Consider the following 19,500-nt stretch of genomic DNA (forward strand, 5'->3'; position numbering starts at 1 on the left):
GTATGAAATGAATAAGAAGAAAACATCCTGTGTAAATATGATTTAAACTTCACATCAAAGAAATAAAAATGTTGAAAAAGAGTTTAATGTCTACATTTATTTCACATGATTTAAAATATGTTTAGAGCTGGAGTTCAAAAATAAAAATCCTGTAAAACATTTTATAAGCTTGGATTATTTGTAGCACTCAATCAAAATAGGTTAGTTTTATATAAAATACAATTTTATATTCATATTTAAAACATTTCATTGTGATTTATGAAATATTTAGAAACACGTCTGATCATGTTCTGACTCTTTTCTTCCTGGTTAATCATCTTGTGAGTGAACTCAACTCAAACTAAAACACCTCCAAATATATTTATTGATATTTGTGAATGCAGTCTATCGGTGATGAGGGCGGTGATCATTTAACCGCACTAGGCTGACATCAGCTGTCAGAATTGAATATTGATCATTGATCATCCTCAGTCCAATTCAATCAAAAGAAATTAACCTGTGAGAGACGAGAGGATCATTTCACTCTCATGTCACCAATATGTGTAACTCTTTGAAAGCAATGATCTTACAGCTCTGTTTGTGCACAGGGAGCCATGCTCTGTCTGATAACCTCCATGTCCAGCAGGTGGCGCTGTAGCATCAACCTCTGATGATTGGAGCCTCACAGAACACTGCTGGTTACAGCTTTCCATTTGAGAGTTCAGTCTTTAATGAGATGCTGTCTGTCTGTCTGTCTGTCTGTCTCTCTGTCTGTCTGTCTGTCTGTCTGTCTGTCTGTCTGTCTGTCTGTCTCTCTGTCTGTCTGCCTGTCTGTCTGTCTGTCTGTCTGTCTGTCTGTCTGTCTGTCTGCCTGTCTGTCTGTCTGTCTGTCTGTCTGTCTGTCTGTCTGCCTGTCTGCCTGTCTGTCTGTCTGTCTGTCTGTCTGCCTCACTACAAATCATAACCAAGAAATAAGCATCACTATTTAACAGGCTGAGGAGCTGAAACAAACGTGCATTTGTAGACACTTCACTGATATAAAGTTATCAGGTTTAATGTGTAATAAAATGAAATAATTCTTCACATTTCATGGGATTTATTTCTGTAGATATTCTGAGAAGAGGTTGTCATGGTGATGATTTTGGATATGAGGAAGAAAACAAGTTTCAAATATCACTGGAATATAATTAATAAAATCTCATAATTAAACACACATTACAGATAATATTAAATTTAAATAAAACATGTCAGGAAGAATCAAAATGTTCAAGAATGGAATAAAGAATATGTAGTTTTAAAGAATAAATAAACTTTGTTTTCCTCACATTCTTTGATGAACAGGAGTCACGCCTTGTTCTTGTTTTTTACTTTCACTTTTAACTTCGTGTTGTTTCTTGTCCTGCTCTGATGTCGCAGCAGAAGCTTCAGCTGGTGAGTAACGTTAAACTACTAAAACCAGATCGATAGAGGTGATCAAGTCAAAGTCCTCTAGAGAAGTGAAGTCTGTCGGTAAACGAGGATCAGTCACGGTGATTAATGATTTACAGACTCACGGTAACATCCGATCAGAAATACTGTCCGACAGTCTGCAAGAAAACTCTTTTACTGGAATCAGAGGAATCAGAGGAATCAGAGGACGTCGATTCAATCAGTTTAAACTATAAAACAAAATCACAAATGAATATAAGGGCTGTGAATGTTTTTAAGTCTGTAAATGAGGAGGATTTAGTCAAATTATGACAATGTATTTACAGAATGATGAAATTCTAGTTGTAAATTAGAGGCACAGATGCAGATCACTCTACATTTATATGTGCATTGTGTTTTATATTTGTTTGTGAATACTTCTGAGGCTGTTTTGACGCCATACAGACTGTTTCCGGTGTGTTAATATCTGAGGTAACTCCATTTTAGATGCTCAGCCTCAGCAGAAGCAAGGCCTTTGGAAGGAGGCTGAGTCACAGGCCGACAGTAGTCTCTGGGTTTAACACGTGCATGCGCAGTGTAACTGAAGCGACGTCCGTTTCTGATGACAGCAGCAGCTGATCACAGCTGGATCAGCTGATCACAGCTGGATCAGCTGATCACAGCTGGATCAGCTGATCACAGCTGGATCACAGCTGGATCAGCTGTTTATGTCTGAACTGATCTAATACTAATAAAGAAACAGAGTTATCAGAGCAGCAGTGTTTCTCTCTGTAGTCTGTTACCTGTTGAACAAACACCTGCACATGAATAACAGCTGCAGTCTGTATTTCTACTGTGGACTGAGTCCTGCTTAGAGGACCAGGAACCATCTCTACTGTGGACTGAGTCCTGCTTAGAGGACCAGGAACCATCTCTACTGTGGACTGAGTCCTGCTTAGAGGACCAGGAACCATCTCTACTGTGGACTGAGTCCTGCTTAGAGGACCAGGAACCATCTCTACTGTGGACTGAGTCCTGCTTAGAGGAACAGGAACCATCTCTACTGGAACAATACCTTTATATTATTTATTCATTATGAGCGTCTGTATTATATTGATATAGAATAGTGTAAAATAAGAATATTAGTTTAAATGTTCTGTATAAATAAATGCAGTGTTAGTAAACCAGATTATTGCACTACATTATTGTACTGTTAATTTCAGTACTGCACAGTTGAACATATAATAAATTATAGGGTTATAGCTGCTGCTTGGGGTAAAAAATAATAAATATATGTTGTACACACACACACACACACACACACACACACACACACACACACACAGCAATTTACAATCTAATGAACAGATCTACCGTTTTCTAGACTATATAAGGGTATATTTTATCCTAAATACAATCTATTTACTTTATGTTGTTGACGTCTGTATGACAATAAAGTAGAATAAATTAAATGTTAGTTGGGGCAGTTTACAGTAAATGTTTGTACCGGTAGACATTGGATCGTGTTCCATGAGCCTGTTCAGTAGCAGGACACGTAGCTACATTTTCAAACAGGCCTTAATCCTGTTTTTAAAATCTCCCATGCTTATAAAAGAATCTGTTTTAAAGTGTCTCTGTAGATCACACCAACATGAGGGTGAAAAAACAGGTTTGAGGAACGAAGTAGTTCTACATAACTTGTATGCATGACCGAAGGTTTGCAGCTACTGATAGTTTTGTCAGTAGAGTTTCAAGTTTATTTGTCATATGCATTTAAAAGTACAGTGTACCCTGATGGCTCTCTCTCAGCCCTTAAAATCTATAAATGGTACAGTTGATAAATATTACAATAAATAAGACAATACCTGAGAATAAAATTTGTTTGTATGATGTTTAGCCACACAGTCATATGTGTACAGACTATACAGTAAGGGACTGAGACAGCAACCTTGTGGAGCACCGGTATTCAGAACTGTGGTAGATGAGTATCTGTTTCCTCCTCTTACTGTCTGGAGTCGGCCTGTCAGAAAATCTTGTACCCACCTGCAGATGGAATTACAGAGGCCGAGGTCTGTCAGCTTAGATACTAGAAGAGATGGTACGATTGTATTGAAAGCACTGCTGTAATCAACAAACAGCATTCTGACATATGTGTTTTTTCCCTCCAGATGTTTTAGCAGAGTATATAAAGCCAGTGAAACATCATCATCCACAGCTCTGTTAGACCCATATGCAAACTGTAATGTGTCAATATTGGCAGATATGTTGTTATTTATGTATGCCTTAACCAGTTGCTCGAAACACTTCATTATCACAGATGTTAAAGGGACTATTTGTAACTTTCAGAAATGCTTCTTAACAGCGAAACCTGTGGCCGTGAAATCAACAAAAGTCAGCGTCGGGCTCGCGCTTGCTCGCTCTAAATATACCTGAACGAGCATCGCTCAAAACAGTGAGGCGACACACGTCAGCTAAAACCACAATATCACTCTATATTTCAGCTGCTTGGCAGTAATGTTAGCTGACCAGACAAAGGCCTCTTCATGAACATGATTTAGATCTGATCCTAGTGTTGGCTTTTCCTGCCTAAGTGCAGGCTGAGGCAGCGGGGCTCTGCAGCGTGTCTCCCTGCTCTCTCCTCCCGCAGCCGGAGAGAGCAGAGGAGACACCGGCACCCGGTCGGTAACGAGAAGACAACGTAAATCTCTGTAGAGCTCCGTCACTTCACAAGACACGGGAAACCTCTGTTGGTCTGGAGGAGCTGCAGCAGTTATTTCTGCACAAACGTCCACTGAACATTCACTAGATATTCTCAGAGCTAAACTAACTCTCCTGCAGTGAGGAGTGAGCGCGCGTTCACGTCTAGAGGTGGAGCGAGCTGAGCTGTCTGAGTGAAGGAGAGCAGGCAGAGGAGGAGGGTACAGCGGCTACAAGCGAACGCGCATATGCGAGCGCGCATGTGTGACAACTCGCTACATTTATACGCTTACAAAGTTACAAATAGTCCCTTTAAGGCTACAGGTCTAAAATCATTCAGACAAGATACAGGTGATTTCTTGGGCACAGAGAACACAGATAAGGAATGAATCAATGTTTAAATATGTTTTATATGATGATATTTATCTTAGAATGGTTTTACAACACTGTATATTTGTGTGTGTGTGTTGTGGTTCCTTTTATACCCTTTTGTTCTTAATAATAGAATATATTCAAGAGCAACCAAATGAAATCAAACTGTCCACCATGACGGTTTCATCTTAAACTATAAACTGTGTGTTGATGTTTTTATTCTTGTCTGATGATTGTGATGATGTTGACATGTTATACAGGACTGTTGGTGACGCAGAGCTCTTTGACTTCAGCAGACAGCAACACTGACACAAGTAAGTCTTCATTGTTTGTCCAAACTCATTCATTAGTGAACTATGGCTGTCTGAGTGTCAGTAAATAAGAGAAGCTGGATAACAGAAGGTGCATTATTCTCTGATGTTTCCAGCAGAGTGACATCATGGCGACTGCATCACCTGGTGAGTCCAGTCAGACTTTATTAGTGTGGATAACACACTGTCTTCTCTCACTGTCCACATGTTACACCGTGTCCTAACTGGCTCTCTGTCCACACTGAAGACGTTAACTATGCACTTCTGTTACGTCATGTAATAAACCCCGTACAGATCAGCTGTGAGCTCCAGATCAGACTGGAGACGTAACCACTTCAAAGATGGGTTATTAGTACGTGCTATCTTCCTACGTTTGTAGCCTACTCTTAAACAGAAAACACGTTTTATATTGTGATATTTACTGGAAATGACATACAATATAGCTCGCCGTGCATCTTGCTCGTTCCGGGGATGCGACATCATCACAGACAGAGGCCTGTACTACGAAGTGAGTTTGAATCATGTCCTGCATCTGTCAGTTTAAACTGTGTTGTCTTTAGTCTGATTATGACTGTAACTTCTTATTATTTGTGTAATATTACCACACGATCCCCGCACCGAGCTCTGATTGGTCAGTAGGCGGTGCTTTTATACGAGTTGATCTCTTATCTGGAACATAACCTGCTCCGGAGCAGGTCAGCTGTTCAGCATCAGTTACCATGGTGATCTACCCCGGTAAGAAGTGAAAACCCTGAAGGGTTAACCCTGAAGTTACCTCGCTAACGCCAAATCCTGCTTCGTAGTACAGACCTCTGGTGTCGAGATACAGTGAACAGGGAGTTAAACAGATTAATCTGACATTATGACTGATTTCTTCATAAACACAATTTGAGTTAATAAACACTAAATGTGGATGTTTCTCTCACCAGTTGTCGTCCCTGCTCAGCCAGCTGTATGGTGTAACATTAGTCCGTTGTGTTTTCAACAACACTGAACAAAATAATCTAAACAGGTAGAAGAAGTCAGATGTGAGAGGAGCACAGGATGCTTTTCTTACTCTCTTGGTCCTCTCTTGTGTTTTAATGCATCTGAGGTCATCTTTCTCTCAGTTTTATTTATTGATCCAGATTAAAACACACAAACGTTTAACGTGAGCGGATCAAAACGAGGCTTCGTACTGAAATACTGTAGTGACGGCTCATATTTCCCAGAGTTTCCATAGTGGTCACTTTGTCCTGTGTTTGTGTTTTGTTTTAACCTTTAGTGCTGTTACATTTCTTGACACCAGGTAGCTCGTAATATTTATTCTCTAGTGAACGCTACAGTACACATATAACTGTGAGCGTCAATGTTTGTGCTCAAAGGGTCAATAATCAAGTTAATATCCTCATCTACATCCAGGACAACTGACCCAGTTTCCTCCCGCTGTCGGCGGCCCTGATTTTAGCCTGATACTTTGTCCAGACCTGTCAGGTTCAGGTTGGGAAGCAGACCTCGAGTAAAGACCACCACTGTTGTCATGTAGTGAACAGGAGGGATTATATATATCTAGGCTTGACTAGACTTTTTCTGTTTTTTTGTAGATGATGATGATTTAAATAAACCGAAGCGCAGAAGCAGCCCTGACTTCAACCGACCTAACTGTGAGTCAAAAATCAAAAGCATTGAACATATAAATGATATAAATAAATAATAAAGTAAAAAACACTCAAGTAGTTTAACCAGATGGTTTTGCCACAAACTTGAAGCTTCTGCCTCTAAATGTCAGACCTATAATGTATCCTAAGATCAGTATGATCAAGGTGGAAACATAGATGAGGAGAAGTGGTAAATCACAGTTCTTAATGCAAAAACACACAATAATTGCACATTTGAATGGTGCCGTTGTTAGTGTCCCAAGCATGTCCATCAGATTACACGAGGAAGAAATGATTAATTAATTAATGAATGGATTAATGTGTATATTTCTGTATCCTTACAGTTACAGATCAGCCCCTTTATGTGGAAGTGAAGCGTTCAACTAAGTTAAGCTGCTTTACTAAATGGATTTCCACTTTAATGAACTATTATATAACAAATATGACAAATGTCAGCATTTAAAAGAAAAAAGGAGCTTTGTTTCATCTGTCCTGCAGCTTTGGTGACAAGAGCGCCGCCATGTTTCAGTACTCTAGTCTGTGACGTCACCAGGTTGGTTAGCTCGGCTGAGTTACACAGATACAACGGTAGAGACAGTGAAAGACGGAGACTGAGGAGACACAGGACAGAAGAAAACAAAAGAGGGGACACTATTGAATTGTTCCTGGATGTAAAGATGAGTTTTATAATGTTAAAACCAAGAACAAAACAGTCCATCTCATAAACTGATGCTGAAACAGAGATCAGTAAGTTACTGCAGCGCTGGCTAGAGGCACTGAAAGAGTCCTCCAACAGGCACTGAGTCCATCTGACTGTCTCTCCATCTCCCGTCCTCTCCTCTCTCTGATCACTTGTCTCTGTCGTTCCATCTCCCGTCCTCTCCCCTCTCTGATCACCTGTCTCTGTCGTTCCATCTCCCGTCCTCTCCCCTCTCTGATCACCTGTCTCTGTCTCTCCATCTCCTGTCCTCTCCTCTCTCTGATCACCTGTCTCTGTCTCTCCATCTCCCATCCTCTCCTCTCTCTGATCCCCTGTCTCTGTCTCTCCATCTCCCGTCCTCTCCTCTCTCTGATCACCTGTCTCTGTCTCTCCAGACATGATATTTTTCAGATTTGTTCTTCCAGAAACAGTGTCTCTTTTAATTAAAGATTACATGTGAATGAATCAATGTTCTGTATTCTTATAGTGTCAGATGATCGGCAACCTCTGAAGCGGAGCAGCAGCTTCGAATGGCTGTCACCTAACAGTGAGTTAAACTGCACTGAGTCACAATTATTCTTCTGTATATTAACATCTAGATTGACAGTGTTTGCAGGTGTGGGTCACTGGTGAGTGTGCAAGTTTCTTGATGATAACAGATGACACATTCACAAGTCCACCTTAAAACAGCTGTGACTTCTTCATTGGTTATGAATTCAGTTTTATTTTATTCATTTAGGACAAAGTTCACACTGAGTAGGTTTTTCTAATTCAGTGTTTTCATCTCCAGTGTCTGAGCTGAGGGTTGTTCTGCTGGGGAACAGCTGGTCTGAGAGGAGTTCAGTGGGGAACTTCATACTGGGAGAGAATAAGTTCAACACTGAGCAAGAACCAGACTGCTGTCTGAGAGTCAGAGGACAGCTGAAGGAGAAAGAAATAGCTGTCATCAACACTCCAGATCTGCTGCTTCCTGACATCTCCTCAGAACAGCTGACAAAACATGTAAAAAAGTGTGTGAGTCTCTCTGCTCCTGGACCTCATGTGTTCCTTCTGGTTCTACAGCCTGAAGACTTCACTGAGGAACACAAACTGAGACTACAATCAATCCTTCAAAACTTCAGTGATCAATCATTCAATCATTCACTGGTTCTGATATCAACACCAAGAGAGAAGAATTCAGCTTTCATGGGCAAAGATCTACCAGACCAGCCCTTAAAAGACATGATGAGAATGTGTAGATACAGATACATGAAGCAGGAGAACCTTGAATTTCCAGAGCTGTTAACACGCTTGGGTCAAACTGTAAAGGAGAACAATGGAGATCATGTGAGCTGTGAAGTATTTGAAGATGCAGCACCAGCTATGGCTCAAGATCAGGAAAGCCTGAAACAGGCAGAAGTCAGTTTTAAAGGCAATCCACCAAAAGCTGTTGGTAAGTACAGGATAGTTATTCAGTTAATTAGAACTTTATAATTACCACAAATGACTGTAGAATCATACTGCTGTACTTGACATGACTGTTTCTTTTACAGAGGTGGAAGTTCCCAGAAAATATACCCCGTCCCACCAGTGTAAGTAAATCACATGTTATTGTCCAGATACATACAGTAGCAGTAATACAACACTGATATATATGAGATATACACTATGAAGTTTCATAGTCAGATTTGGTAGAAACAACAAAATTTAGCGCCAACAACAGCTTCAAGTCTGATCGGACGCAGGTGCCGACAGGCACAGAGGAAATGCACAGGGTGTATAGAAGCAGATTTTTATTTTTGTCATCATCATCAAGAATATCAACAACATCAACATCAATATCATCATCATCATGAATATCCTAATCAACATCAACAACATCCTCAATATCATCAATATCAACATCATCAATGTCATCAATGTCATTAAGTGTGGAGGTGTTCATGAAAGAGCTTCTTAAAGGTGGAAAGGGACTGCGGATCGAACAGAGTTGAATAACTCATTCCACCACCGAGGGACTACAGAGGAGAAGAGTCTAGCTAGCGACTTAGGGCCCTGTTGTGATGGGAGAACCAGGAGCCTTTCATTGGCTGAGCGTAGTGGGCAGGAGGGAGTGTAGACCTGGATGAGGGAGTTCAGGTAGGAGGGAGGGAGTGTAGACCTGGATGAGGGAATTTAGGTAGGAGGGAGGGAGTGTAGACCTGGATGAGGGAGTTTAGGTAGGAGGGAGGGAGTGTAGACCTGGATGAGGGAGTTCAGGTAGGAGAGAGGGAGTGTAGACCTGGATGAGGGAGTTTAGGTAGGAGGGAGGGAGTGTAGACCTGGATGAGGGAGTTTAGGTAGGAGGGAGTGTAAACCTGGATGAGGGAGTTCAGGTAGGAGGGAGGGAGTGTAGACCTGGATGAGGGAGTTTAGGTAGGAGGGAGTGTAAACCTGGATGAGGGAGTTCAGGTAGGAGGGAGGGAGTGTAGACCTGGATGAGGGAGTTTAGGTAGGAGGGAGTGTAGACCTGGATGAGGGAGTTCAGGTAGGAGAGAGGGAGTGTAGACCTGGATGAGGGAGTTCAGGTAGGAGGGAGGGAGTGTAGACCTGGATGAGGGAGTTCAGGTAGGAGGGAGGGAGTGTAGACCTGGATGAGGGAGTTCAGGTAAGAGGGAGGGAGTGTAGACCTGGATGAGGGAGTTCAGGTAGGAGGGAGGGAGTGTAGACCTGGATGAGGGAGTTCAGGTAGGAGGGAGGGAGTGTAGACCTGGATGAGGGAGTTCAGGTAGGAGGGAGGGAGTGTAGACCTGGATGAGGGAGTTCAGGTAAGAGGGAGGGAGTGTAGACCTGGATGAGGGAGTTCAGGTAGGAGGGAGGGAGTGTAGACCTGGATGAGGGAGTTCAGGTAGGAGGGAGCCGTTTTTGTTGCTGTTTTGTAAGCGAGCAACAGGGTTTTGAATTTGATGTGAGCGGCAGCTGGGAGCCAGTGGAGGGATATGAACAGTGGAGTGACGTGAGCTGTTTTAGGTTGGTTGAAGACCAGTCACGCTGCTGCATTCTGGATCATCTGCAGAGGTGTGAATGTGCATGCAGGGAGGCCTGCCAGTAGGGAGTTGCAGTAGTCAATGCGTGATATTACGAGAGCCTGTACCAGGAGTTGTGTTGCATGCTCTGACAGGTAGGGTCTGATCTTCCTTATGTTGTGCAGGGAAAATCGACACGACCGAGCAACAGAGGCCACGATAGGGTTGAGCAATATTGAAATTTCCCCACTGACGATATTGCTTTAAGAAAAAGACTATATATGAGATCATCAAAAAATGGTGAAGAGACACGCACGTAGATATAAATATCTATGGATTGAGACACATACAGTACATTGCAATACATAAGTGGCCACAATGTATAGACAGTTAGTGCTATTTTACACAATGACATGCTGAGATGAAAACTGAATCTCCTACTTCACTGTTTGTACTTTCATCGGCTTTATTTTACTTTTTCACTTTTCAACTGCATAGGAGTCGTGTTAAGTTGCTGCTGATGAAAACACATTTCCTGATTTTGCTGCTTCATAATAAAAGCTTTTTTTCACATTTTTTGTGGCATTTTCTTATTGATAGGACAGTGGACAGTTTAGAAAGGGGGAGAGAGAGAGGGGGTGACATGCGGAAATGGCCGCAGGTCATAATCGAACCCGGGCCGCCGCGGTTAGGACTCAGCCTTGTTATATGGGCGCCTGCTCTACCAACTGAGCTACTTGAGTAGCGCATAACTGTTGTAATGGAGACATAAATCCCTGCCTTGCCGGGCTGACGCGCCAAATCATGTGTGGAATAATCCCAAGAGACACTGGAACTTGGCTTGTGTCTTGAGGAGTTGTAGCATTTATTCACCGACATCCTAAACTGTACACACTGCTACGCTCACAGCACTCCGTCACACACACGCTCCCTCTCTCTCTCTCTCTCTCTCTCTCTTGACCATAAACACCGTCACTCACTAATGTTAAATACACAACCTACGCACTGAGTTATTCTTTAAAGGATTTCGCTACTTGTATAACACATTTTAGTTTATAAAACATCTCTGATGTTTTGCCCCGGCAGGGAGTCATCTCAGGCCCGCCAGGTTTGCAATATACTGGCGGAATCCCCGTATTCAACATAATTGAATATGTCTCTGTTATCGTGGACACGTGAGGACAATTATCGAGGCCAATCAATATCGTGCCAAACGATAATCTCATTATATCGCCCAAGTCTAGGCCACATGAGCCCTAAGGGTTAACGGGTCGTCAATAATGACACCCAGATTAAGGGCAGACTTTGTGGGTATGAGTTTGGTTGATCCAAGCTGGATATTGATCTGTGGTTGTATAGAGGGACTGGCTGGGATGACAAGGAGCTCAGTCTTAGATATGTTGAGTTAAAGGTGGCGTTCTTTCATCCATTTAGAGATATCAGTGAGATCCGTGCCGAGACTGTAGTGTCATCTGGCGGGAATAATAGGAAGAGTTGGGTATCGTCCGCATAGCAGTGGTATGAGAAACCATGGGAGCGGATAATTCCACCACGGGAGGTGGCAATAATGTTGCTTTCTTAAAAAAAGAATTATAATGAGCAAACTATACCAGACAGGTATGCTAATTGTAGTATTTGTACCATGGAGAATTATGGTTCATATACTTAAATTAATGACGAATTGCAAATGTGATGAACTGATGAGTGATGAGAATGTGCTCATTGGAATCATCTTATAACTTTTTTTATCTTTGTTATTTCATAGCATGTCAACTCAGGATTGTGATGTTTGGAAAATCCGAGGACAAAAAGACAACACTGTTGAACTTCATCTTTAAGAGAAAAGCTCAATTATTAACAGTAACTGAACAAAGGCAATTGAGAGGAAATCCTCCAAGAGTGGTGAAAACGCCAAACATCTTCAGTCTGTCTGTGGAAGCAGTCAGAGAAGAGATAAAGAGGTGCATCAGCCTTTGTCCTCCTGGACCAAATGTCCTCTTGCTGTTAGTGAAGCCTTCTGATTTCACAGAGAAGAACAGACAAACACTGAAGTTCATCCTGAGCTTGTTTGGTCAAGATGCTTTTAAACACTCGATGGTCATCAGAACACATGAGCGGAATGAAATGAGTTTCTCTGTTCGTCAGCTCCTTAAAGACTGTGGAGGAAGACTCTACAACATGGTCGAAGAGAACCACACACTGTTAATGGAGAAGATTGAAAACATTGTGCATGAAAACAAAGGAACCTTCCTCACCTTCACTGAAGAAAACATCAGACTAAAGTCTGGACACATGAAACCAGCTGTAAACCTGGTTCTGTGTGGGAGGAGAGGAGCAGGGAAGACTTCAGCAGCCAAGGCCATTTTAGGTCAGACAGAGCTTCATCCAGTCCCCAGCTCATCAGAGTGTGTTAAACATCAGGGAGAGGTGTGGGGACGTCGGGTTTCTCTGGTGGAGCTTCCTGCCTTGTATGGAAAACCTCAGGAGGCAGTGATGGAGGAATCATTCAGGTGTATCTCCCTCTGTGATCCTGAGGGCGTCCATGCCTTCATCCTGGTCCTACCTGTGGGTTCCCTCACTGATGAAGACAAGGGAGAGTTAAAGACCATCCAGAACACATTCAGCTCTCCAGTCAATGACTTCACCATGATTCTGTTCACTGTGGAGTCAGATCCTACAGCTCCAGCTGTTGTTAACTTCCTGAAGGAAAACAAGGAGATCCAGGAGCTCTGTCAGAGCTGTGGAGGAAGATATGTTGTTCTCAACATCAAGGACCAGCAGCAGATCCCAAAGCTGTTGAAAGATGTGGAAAACAATAGTCAATCTAAAAATAAACCATACTGCTATACAACGGAAACATTTGCTCATGCACAAATGGAAAAGGTCTTACAACAAGAGAAACGCATCAACATGCAACAAGGTGAAATTGAGAGGCTGAAAAAGAAGAATGAGATAACTTGTAAGTAATTTAAATTTAAATGTTTTTCTTTGTCCTAAACCATGTTCTACATCACAGCCTTGGGCCGACAGTAAACTGTAGTAACTGAATATTTTAAGTAACTCCAGCTCTTCTTATTTCACAGGTGATGATGAGAAGCAGAGCCCAGAGTGTCTCAAGATTGTGCTGATAGGGAAGACTGGCTGTGGAAAGAGCTCTACAGGAAACACCATTCTAGGAAGAAAGGCATTTGTAGCCGAATCAAGCCAAACATCAGTCACCAAACTTTGTCAGAAAGAACAGACTGAAGTGAACGGTCGTCCTGTTGTTGTGGTCGACACTCCTGGTCTGTTTGACACAACTTTGTCCCATGAAGAGGTTCAAGAGGAGATGTTAAAGTGCATCAGTCTTCTGGCTCCAGGACCACATGTCTTCCTGCTGGTGTTACAAATTGGCAGACTCACACCAGAGGAGAAGGAGACATTAAAACTCATCAAGGAAGGCTTTGGGACAAATTCAGAAAAGTTCACCATCATTCTTTTCACAAGAGGAGATGACCTGGAGGATGAGGAGCAGTCGATTGATGAATACATTGAAAAGAAATGTGATGATTCCTTTAAGAAGCTAGTTGCTGACTGTGGAGGAAGATACCATGTGTTCAATAACTATGATAAACAAAACCGCACACAAGTCAGTGAACTGATAACCAAGATTGACAACATGGTGAAGAAGAATGGAGGCAGCTGCTACACCAATGAGATGCTGCAAGAGGCCGAGGCAGCTATAAAGAAGGAAGTGGAGAAGATCCTGAAGGAGAAGGAAGAAGAGATGGAGAGAGAGAGGGAGGAACTTGGAAGAAAACACAAGGAAGAAATGCAAGCAATGAAAAGAAGAGTAGAAAAACAGAGAGCAGAAACTGAAAAGGAGAGAAAACAGAGAGAAAAACAACTTGAAGAAAAGGAGGAAAACATAAAGAAGGAACGTGAGAAGAGAAAGAAAGAACAGAAAATGAGAGAAAAAGAGGACAGGAAGAGAAAACAACGAGAAGAAAAGCAACAACAGGAGTGGAAACAAAAACTTGAACATTCAGAGCAAAAAATAAGATCGGAGTCAGAATCAAAGGAAACCATTGACAGAAAGCTGAAGGAGAGCAGAGAACAGATGAAAGAAGAACGACAGAAGTGGAAGAAAAACCAAAAAGAATTGTGGGACAAACGACATCAAGAAGATGAACAGAGACGACAAAGGGAGCAAACAAGATTAAGAAAGCTTCAAGAAGAATATGAACAAGAAAGAGAAATAAATGAAAAGAAAAGAAATGAAGAGGACCGAATCAGAAGAGAACAAGAGGAAAAAGAGAAAAAAGACATCGAGGAGGATCATAAGAAAAAAATTGAGAATCTGAAGAAAACATATGAAGATGACGCCACAAAGAAAGCTCAAAAGTATAATGATTTCATAGTGAAGTACACCAAGGAATCTGAGGAATCTGCAGCTCAGAAGGAAGAGCATGAGAAACAAATGAAAGACAAAGATAAGAAATATGACATCTTGAAGGCACTTTCAGACAAAATGAAGGAATGTGTGACCAAAAAGGAAAAGAATTGGGGAAAAATGAATGACTTACTGAAAAAACAGGAAGAAGAATTGAAGAAAGTGGAACCTGAAAAAAAGGAAGATCTAAAGGAAACACATGAAACAGAAATAAAGGACTTGGTAGCGGAACTTGTGAAACAAGAACCCGAAGCATCAAGCCAGCGCTTTTTGGAACGGATTCGAGTATTTTTTGGATTCAAATAAACAAAAGCTTTAAAGAAGGATAGATTTCTCTGTAATGTTTTGCAGTGGACTACACTGCAATGCATACCATGGTCACGGAAATACACCTCATTGGCTGTCAGGTGCTAAAATTATCATATATTAGGGCTGTCAAAGTTAACACGATAGTTAACTCAGCTCTGTTTTAACGCCACTATTTTCTTTAACGCATTAAGCCATCGATCTTTCGGAGGTTGTAGCGGCTCAGTTTTAAAGCTAGAGTGAAGATACTGGTATCATATGAAACTAGAAAAAACCTGATGAATCCATCGGTACCAACCATGTCAGACTAGCTTGACGTGAAGGAGGTTAAATAACGCTCCAAACGTGCTAAATTTTGGAAAAAATGGCATGACCATTTTCAAAGGGGTCCCTTGACCTCTGACCTTCAGATATGTAAATGAAAATTACTTTATGATAATCACTTGCAGTAATCGTGATTAACTACGGACAATCATGTGATTAATCATGATATTTAGTGTATTTACATGTACATACATTTATGATTGTAAATGTACCTCCTGGTTCACCAGGCTGGAGTGACAGTTCACAAAAGACATACAGTAAGAAATGTGCTGCAGAAAAGAAAAGTGAATTAATCAGCTTTTGCTCAACACAAATCTGTAACATCAGATATTGATCCACAAAATTATTCAGAGAGGAACATAGTATTAGTTAACTAAAACGTTGTAATTAGTGTTCTCTAGAGAACAATATGTCTATAATATCTGACTGTAACAGCAACAAATGGGGCAGGAAGTTGTGATTTGTGTTATTGTAGAATTATTGTTTCATTATTATTATAATTATATATCAGGATCTGTCCACAGACTGTTGTTCTCCTGCATGTTGTCCTCTATAGCACTCTGCTAGTAGCAGCATGGATTCTGCTCTGGATTTGACATCATTGCTGTTTGGCGCGTTGCGAGTTTCACAAAAGAAACTTTGAAATTTGATTTGAGCGGCCAGAGCGTCCGGACTGAGACGCATCTGTCGAATTTCAAACCACCTCCAAATGGTGTTTGGTAACAAATACAGCTTTGCTGTTCAGACTTTTTAAATTAAAGAGAGATTTCTGTATCACTGAGTTGGACTCTTTAAATGATATAATGTTGATTTCAGTCATGTCTGTCTAGTGATCCTAAATCATGATTTCAAAAGCTAAATAACTCACTGACATTCAGGGTCTTCTCTGTTTCAGTGGGTTTTCTGTAAAGTTTGATAAAAATCTGCATTATATTGTTGAAATAGTGTTTTCTGTTGTTTTTGTTTTTTTACCTTTTCACCACAAATAAGTTGAGCATGTTTAAAAAAGGGTCGTCACAATGAGCTGCCATCTCAGCCTTCACCTTTTCAGTCTGTAGAAAATGTGTATTATATGTTTTATTGTTTTCTTCTTCATTGTTTTGTTGAGAATCATTTGACTTTTTGCTGTTTGTTTTCTTTTTTGCTAATTGTTTGTGTAATTATTTACAGCTTAGTTAAGAAAGACTTCAACAGCTGGAAGCTCTGCTTGGTCATTACAGATCTTTGTTTTCTTTTTTAAATGAGAAAGAACTTGATGTTTGTAATAGAAGTCAAAATGTTTAGATTTCATTCAACCACCTTTCACCCAAATTACAAATATCACAGCAAATATTAAATAATCATGAATACAATTTATATGCAGATGGTTTGATCTTATTTTTTTGTTTGTTTTGTTGCATGTCAAATAAGAATAGATGCTTTATAACTTGATTACATCCATTTAATGTACAGGAATCTGAAACCTCTTTACTCACCTCTATGTATTTCTGTATTTCCTTGATCTCAGGATACTACTGTTACTGAGGATACTGTCAAAGTATTCAGAGTATACTAGGTTTACAAATACAACAATCATAGCAACTGCAACACATTATTCTGTACAGTTAAAATATGTTTGTCCACCTCCTGTATAATCACATTTATCATCTTTCAGTTGATGGTTCCTGTTATAATGTTTGTATTGTTTTGTCCAGCAGATGGAGCTCTAACATCAAGTGTCATATCTGTTGGAGATTTGAAATATTGTAGTCATTTTTATTTTGTTCACCACATTCAATGTTGATTCTTGTATTGTTTTAAATATGTCATGGTTAAACCAACATAAATGTCATATAATTATGTCCAATATGGACACACTGCACACTATCAGCTGCAGATTGTTGTATCTAATTAGGTAGATGTCTCCATGCAACATTTGTCATTTGTGAATTGTTCATAATATTCCTGTAATAAAGAAACAGAAGAGAAATAATATTTCACATGACGTTTTGTTTTCAAAGCCACACACGATTCAGATATTTCAGTCGGCCTGTTGAATAAGAAGAAAACATCCTGTGTAAATATGATTTAAACTTCACATCAAAGAAATAAAAATGTTGAAAAAGAGTTTAATGTCTACATTTATTTCACATGATTTAAAATATGTTTAGAGCTGAGTTCAAAAATAAAAATCCTGTAAAACGTTTTACAAGCTTGGATTATTTGTAGCACTCAATCAAAATAGGTTAGTTTTGTATAAAATACAATTTTATATTCATATTTAAAAAACATTTCATTGTGATTTATGAAATATTTAGAAACACGTCTGATCATGTTCTGACTCTTTTCTTCCTGGTTAATCATCTTGTGAGTGAACTCAACTCAAACTTAACACCTCCAAATATATTAATTGATATTTGTGAATGCAGTCTATCAGTGATGAGGGCGGTGATCATTTAACCGCACTAGGCTGACATCAGCTGTCAGAATTGAATATTGATCATTGATCATCCTAGGTCCAATTCAATCAAAATAAATTAATTTGTGAGAGACGAGAGGATCATTTCACTCTCATGTCACCAATATGTGTAACTCTTTGAAAGCAATGATCTTACAGCTCTGTTTGTGCACAGGGAGCCATGCTCTGTCTGATAACCTCCATGTCCAGCAGGTGGAGCTGTAGCATCAACCTCTGATGATTGGAGCCTCACAGAACACTGCTGGTTACAGCTTTCCATTTGAGAGTTCAGTCTTTAATGAGATGCTGTCTGTCTGTCTGTCTGTCTGTCTGTCTGTCTGCCTGTCTGTCTGTCTGTCTGTCTGTCTGTCTGTCTGTCTGTCTCACTACAAATCATAACCAAGAAATATGCATCACTATTTAACAGGCTGAGGAGCTGAAACAAACGTGCATTTGTAGACACTTCACTGATATAAAGTTATCAGGTTTAATGTGTAATAAAATGTCAGTCAAATAACAATTCTTCACATTATCATGGGATGTTTTCTTTATATATCAAGAAAGGTGACCTGGTCCTGCTAAAGGTTAACAAGGTGAAGCCGAACAAGTGGTCACAAAGACAACTGAGTCCTTCTCAGGAGTGCTGAGGAAACAAGACTAAATTTAGCTCCCCCTGTTGTTCAGACATGTTCTAGTTATTCAGATAGTGGTATTTATTCAACAACAGACGGGCAATTTGCATCTATGTTTTGTATTTTCTTCCCCTAATGGTCATTTGGGAGTACTTCTCTTGCTTACTTTCTGCTATTGCTTTCATTGGTTGTTTTAGTCATGTGACACAACCAGGTCATAGGTCAAAGATTCCAATCAGGAACTGCTTCAGTTGTTTCATTACATGTGGTCAGTCTTGCAGCTTCAGCTACCTTATCCTTTCCTTCCTCTGTTTGTGCCTTGGAAAGCTTCACTTGTAAGTTATATATACATATAGTGCATTTATGCCGTTACTGTTTCCTTTAGTGTTTTAAGATGTTAAAGTGTATGTACATTATTTACAAGATATTTACAAGTTATGTACAAATATTTACATATCATATCTCTAACTTTGTAGTCGTCATTTACATAAAAACAATGATACAAAATAATCCCTCTCAATCATCACTTATGACCAACTAGAAGTGAGTGCGTCTACAGAGACCCTGCCTTCTGCCTGTATTTCCTCGTCTTCTTATTTTGCTGTGTTCAGGACTGTTCTGGGTGTCACCAAAGAGCTCCTGGGCCCCACATGGGGGTGTAACTCCCAGCCAATAACAGCGTCCCGGGTGTACAGCTCGTTCGGGTCGTTCAGGTTCTCAAACTTTGTCCCGCCCCTCGGCGTCTGATACCGAGGCACAAGTCCCCCTTTAGCGTTCAAAGCGGCCATATTTCACAGAGAACGGGTTGTGTGGTGTTATGTGCTCCTCTGCCTCTCGGTGTGTCAGTTTGAGTTTGACCGAGAGCAGCGCTGAGCCACAGCGGACATGATGAAGCCTGCCCTTTGAATGCATTCATTCAAAATCCAGCAACTCAACACCTTCCCGCAGGGCTGTGCAGAGTTAATGGTGCATTTATTTGTGCTTAAGAATGTAAGTTATTTCTGATACACTGCTTTGTTCTCACTAACGCCGCTCCCTCTCTTCATTCAATCTATAGCTTACTCGACAATCGCTGATCTCTCTCTCCCTCGCTCACTCGTGGAGGAGGGGCCAACTTTGAATGTCGTGTGTTTAAAAACAGCAACCGAAAATTTCAACATACTATGCCTTTAAATAACATTCAGTACTTGGTGACATCTTTCTGTATCATTTAGTTTTACAAAAAATGTAAGGTGGTCGCGCACATCCAAAACCGTAGTAGAGTTCACACTTTAATATTGTG

General features: G+C 40.6%; 3 protein-coding genes across 6 annotated transcripts in view; all 3 read left to right on the top strand.

The window, feature by feature from the left end:
- The window catches only part of LOC119492980 (actin, non-muscle 6.2-like), an 840,607-nt gene that overhangs the window by 781,208 nt on the left and 39,899 nt on the right, over positions 1–19,500 (top strand). The gene's annotated exons all lie outside the window — the stretch shown is intronic.
- Positions 1–19,500, top strand: part of LOC119492997 (L-rhamnose-binding lectin SML-like) — a 301,994-nt gene that overhangs the window by 147,848 nt on the left and 134,646 nt on the right. The gene's annotated exons all lie outside the window — the stretch shown is intronic.
- LOC119492939 (GTPase IMAP family member 8-like) lies at positions 1,389–15,075 on the top strand. 3 transcript variants are annotated; one of them, XM_037777848.1, is made up of 9 exons: positions 1,389–1,410; positions 4,716–4,769; positions 4,858–4,913; positions 6,350–6,409; positions 7,591–7,650; positions 7,894–8,535; positions 8,636–8,674; positions 11,853–13,046; positions 13,171–15,075. In XM_037777848.1, exons 3-9 carry the CDS (start codon positions 4,895–4,897, stop codon positions 14,823–14,825), a joined length of 3,669 nt encoding a protein of 1,222 aa, XP_037633776.1. In that variant the 5' UTR covers positions 1,389–1,410; positions 4,716–4,769; positions 4,858–4,894; the 3' UTR covers positions 14,826–15,075. The 3 variants fall into 3 exon arrangements, with proteins under 3 accessions (XP_037633776.1, XP_037633777.1, XP_037633778.1); XM_037777849.1 differs by lacking the exons at positions 1,389–1,410; positions 4,716–4,769; positions 6,350–6,409; XM_037777850.1 differs by lacking the exons at positions 1,389–1,410; positions 4,716–4,769; positions 7,894–8,535; positions 8,636–8,674.

The sequence above is a fragment of the Sebastes umbrosus genome, chromosome 8 (genome assembly GCF_015220745.1).
Source record: "Sebastes umbrosus isolate fSebUmb1 chromosome 8, fSebUmb1.pri, whole genome shotgun sequence".
Classification (NCBI taxonomy): Eukaryota; Metazoa; Chordata; class Actinopteri; order Perciformes; family Sebastidae; genus Sebastes; species Sebastes umbrosus.

Coding starts and splice junctions, on each gene's coding strand:
- LOC119492939 (XM_037777848.1), top strand. Junction 7,651..7,893: donor CGAATGGCTGTCACCTAACA/GTGAGTTAAACT, acceptor TTTCATCTCCAG/TGTCTGAGCTGAGGGTTGTT. Junction 8,675..11,852: donor ATATACCCCGTCCCACCAGT/GTAAGTAAATCA, acceptor GTTATTTCATAG/CATGTCAACTCAGGATTGTG.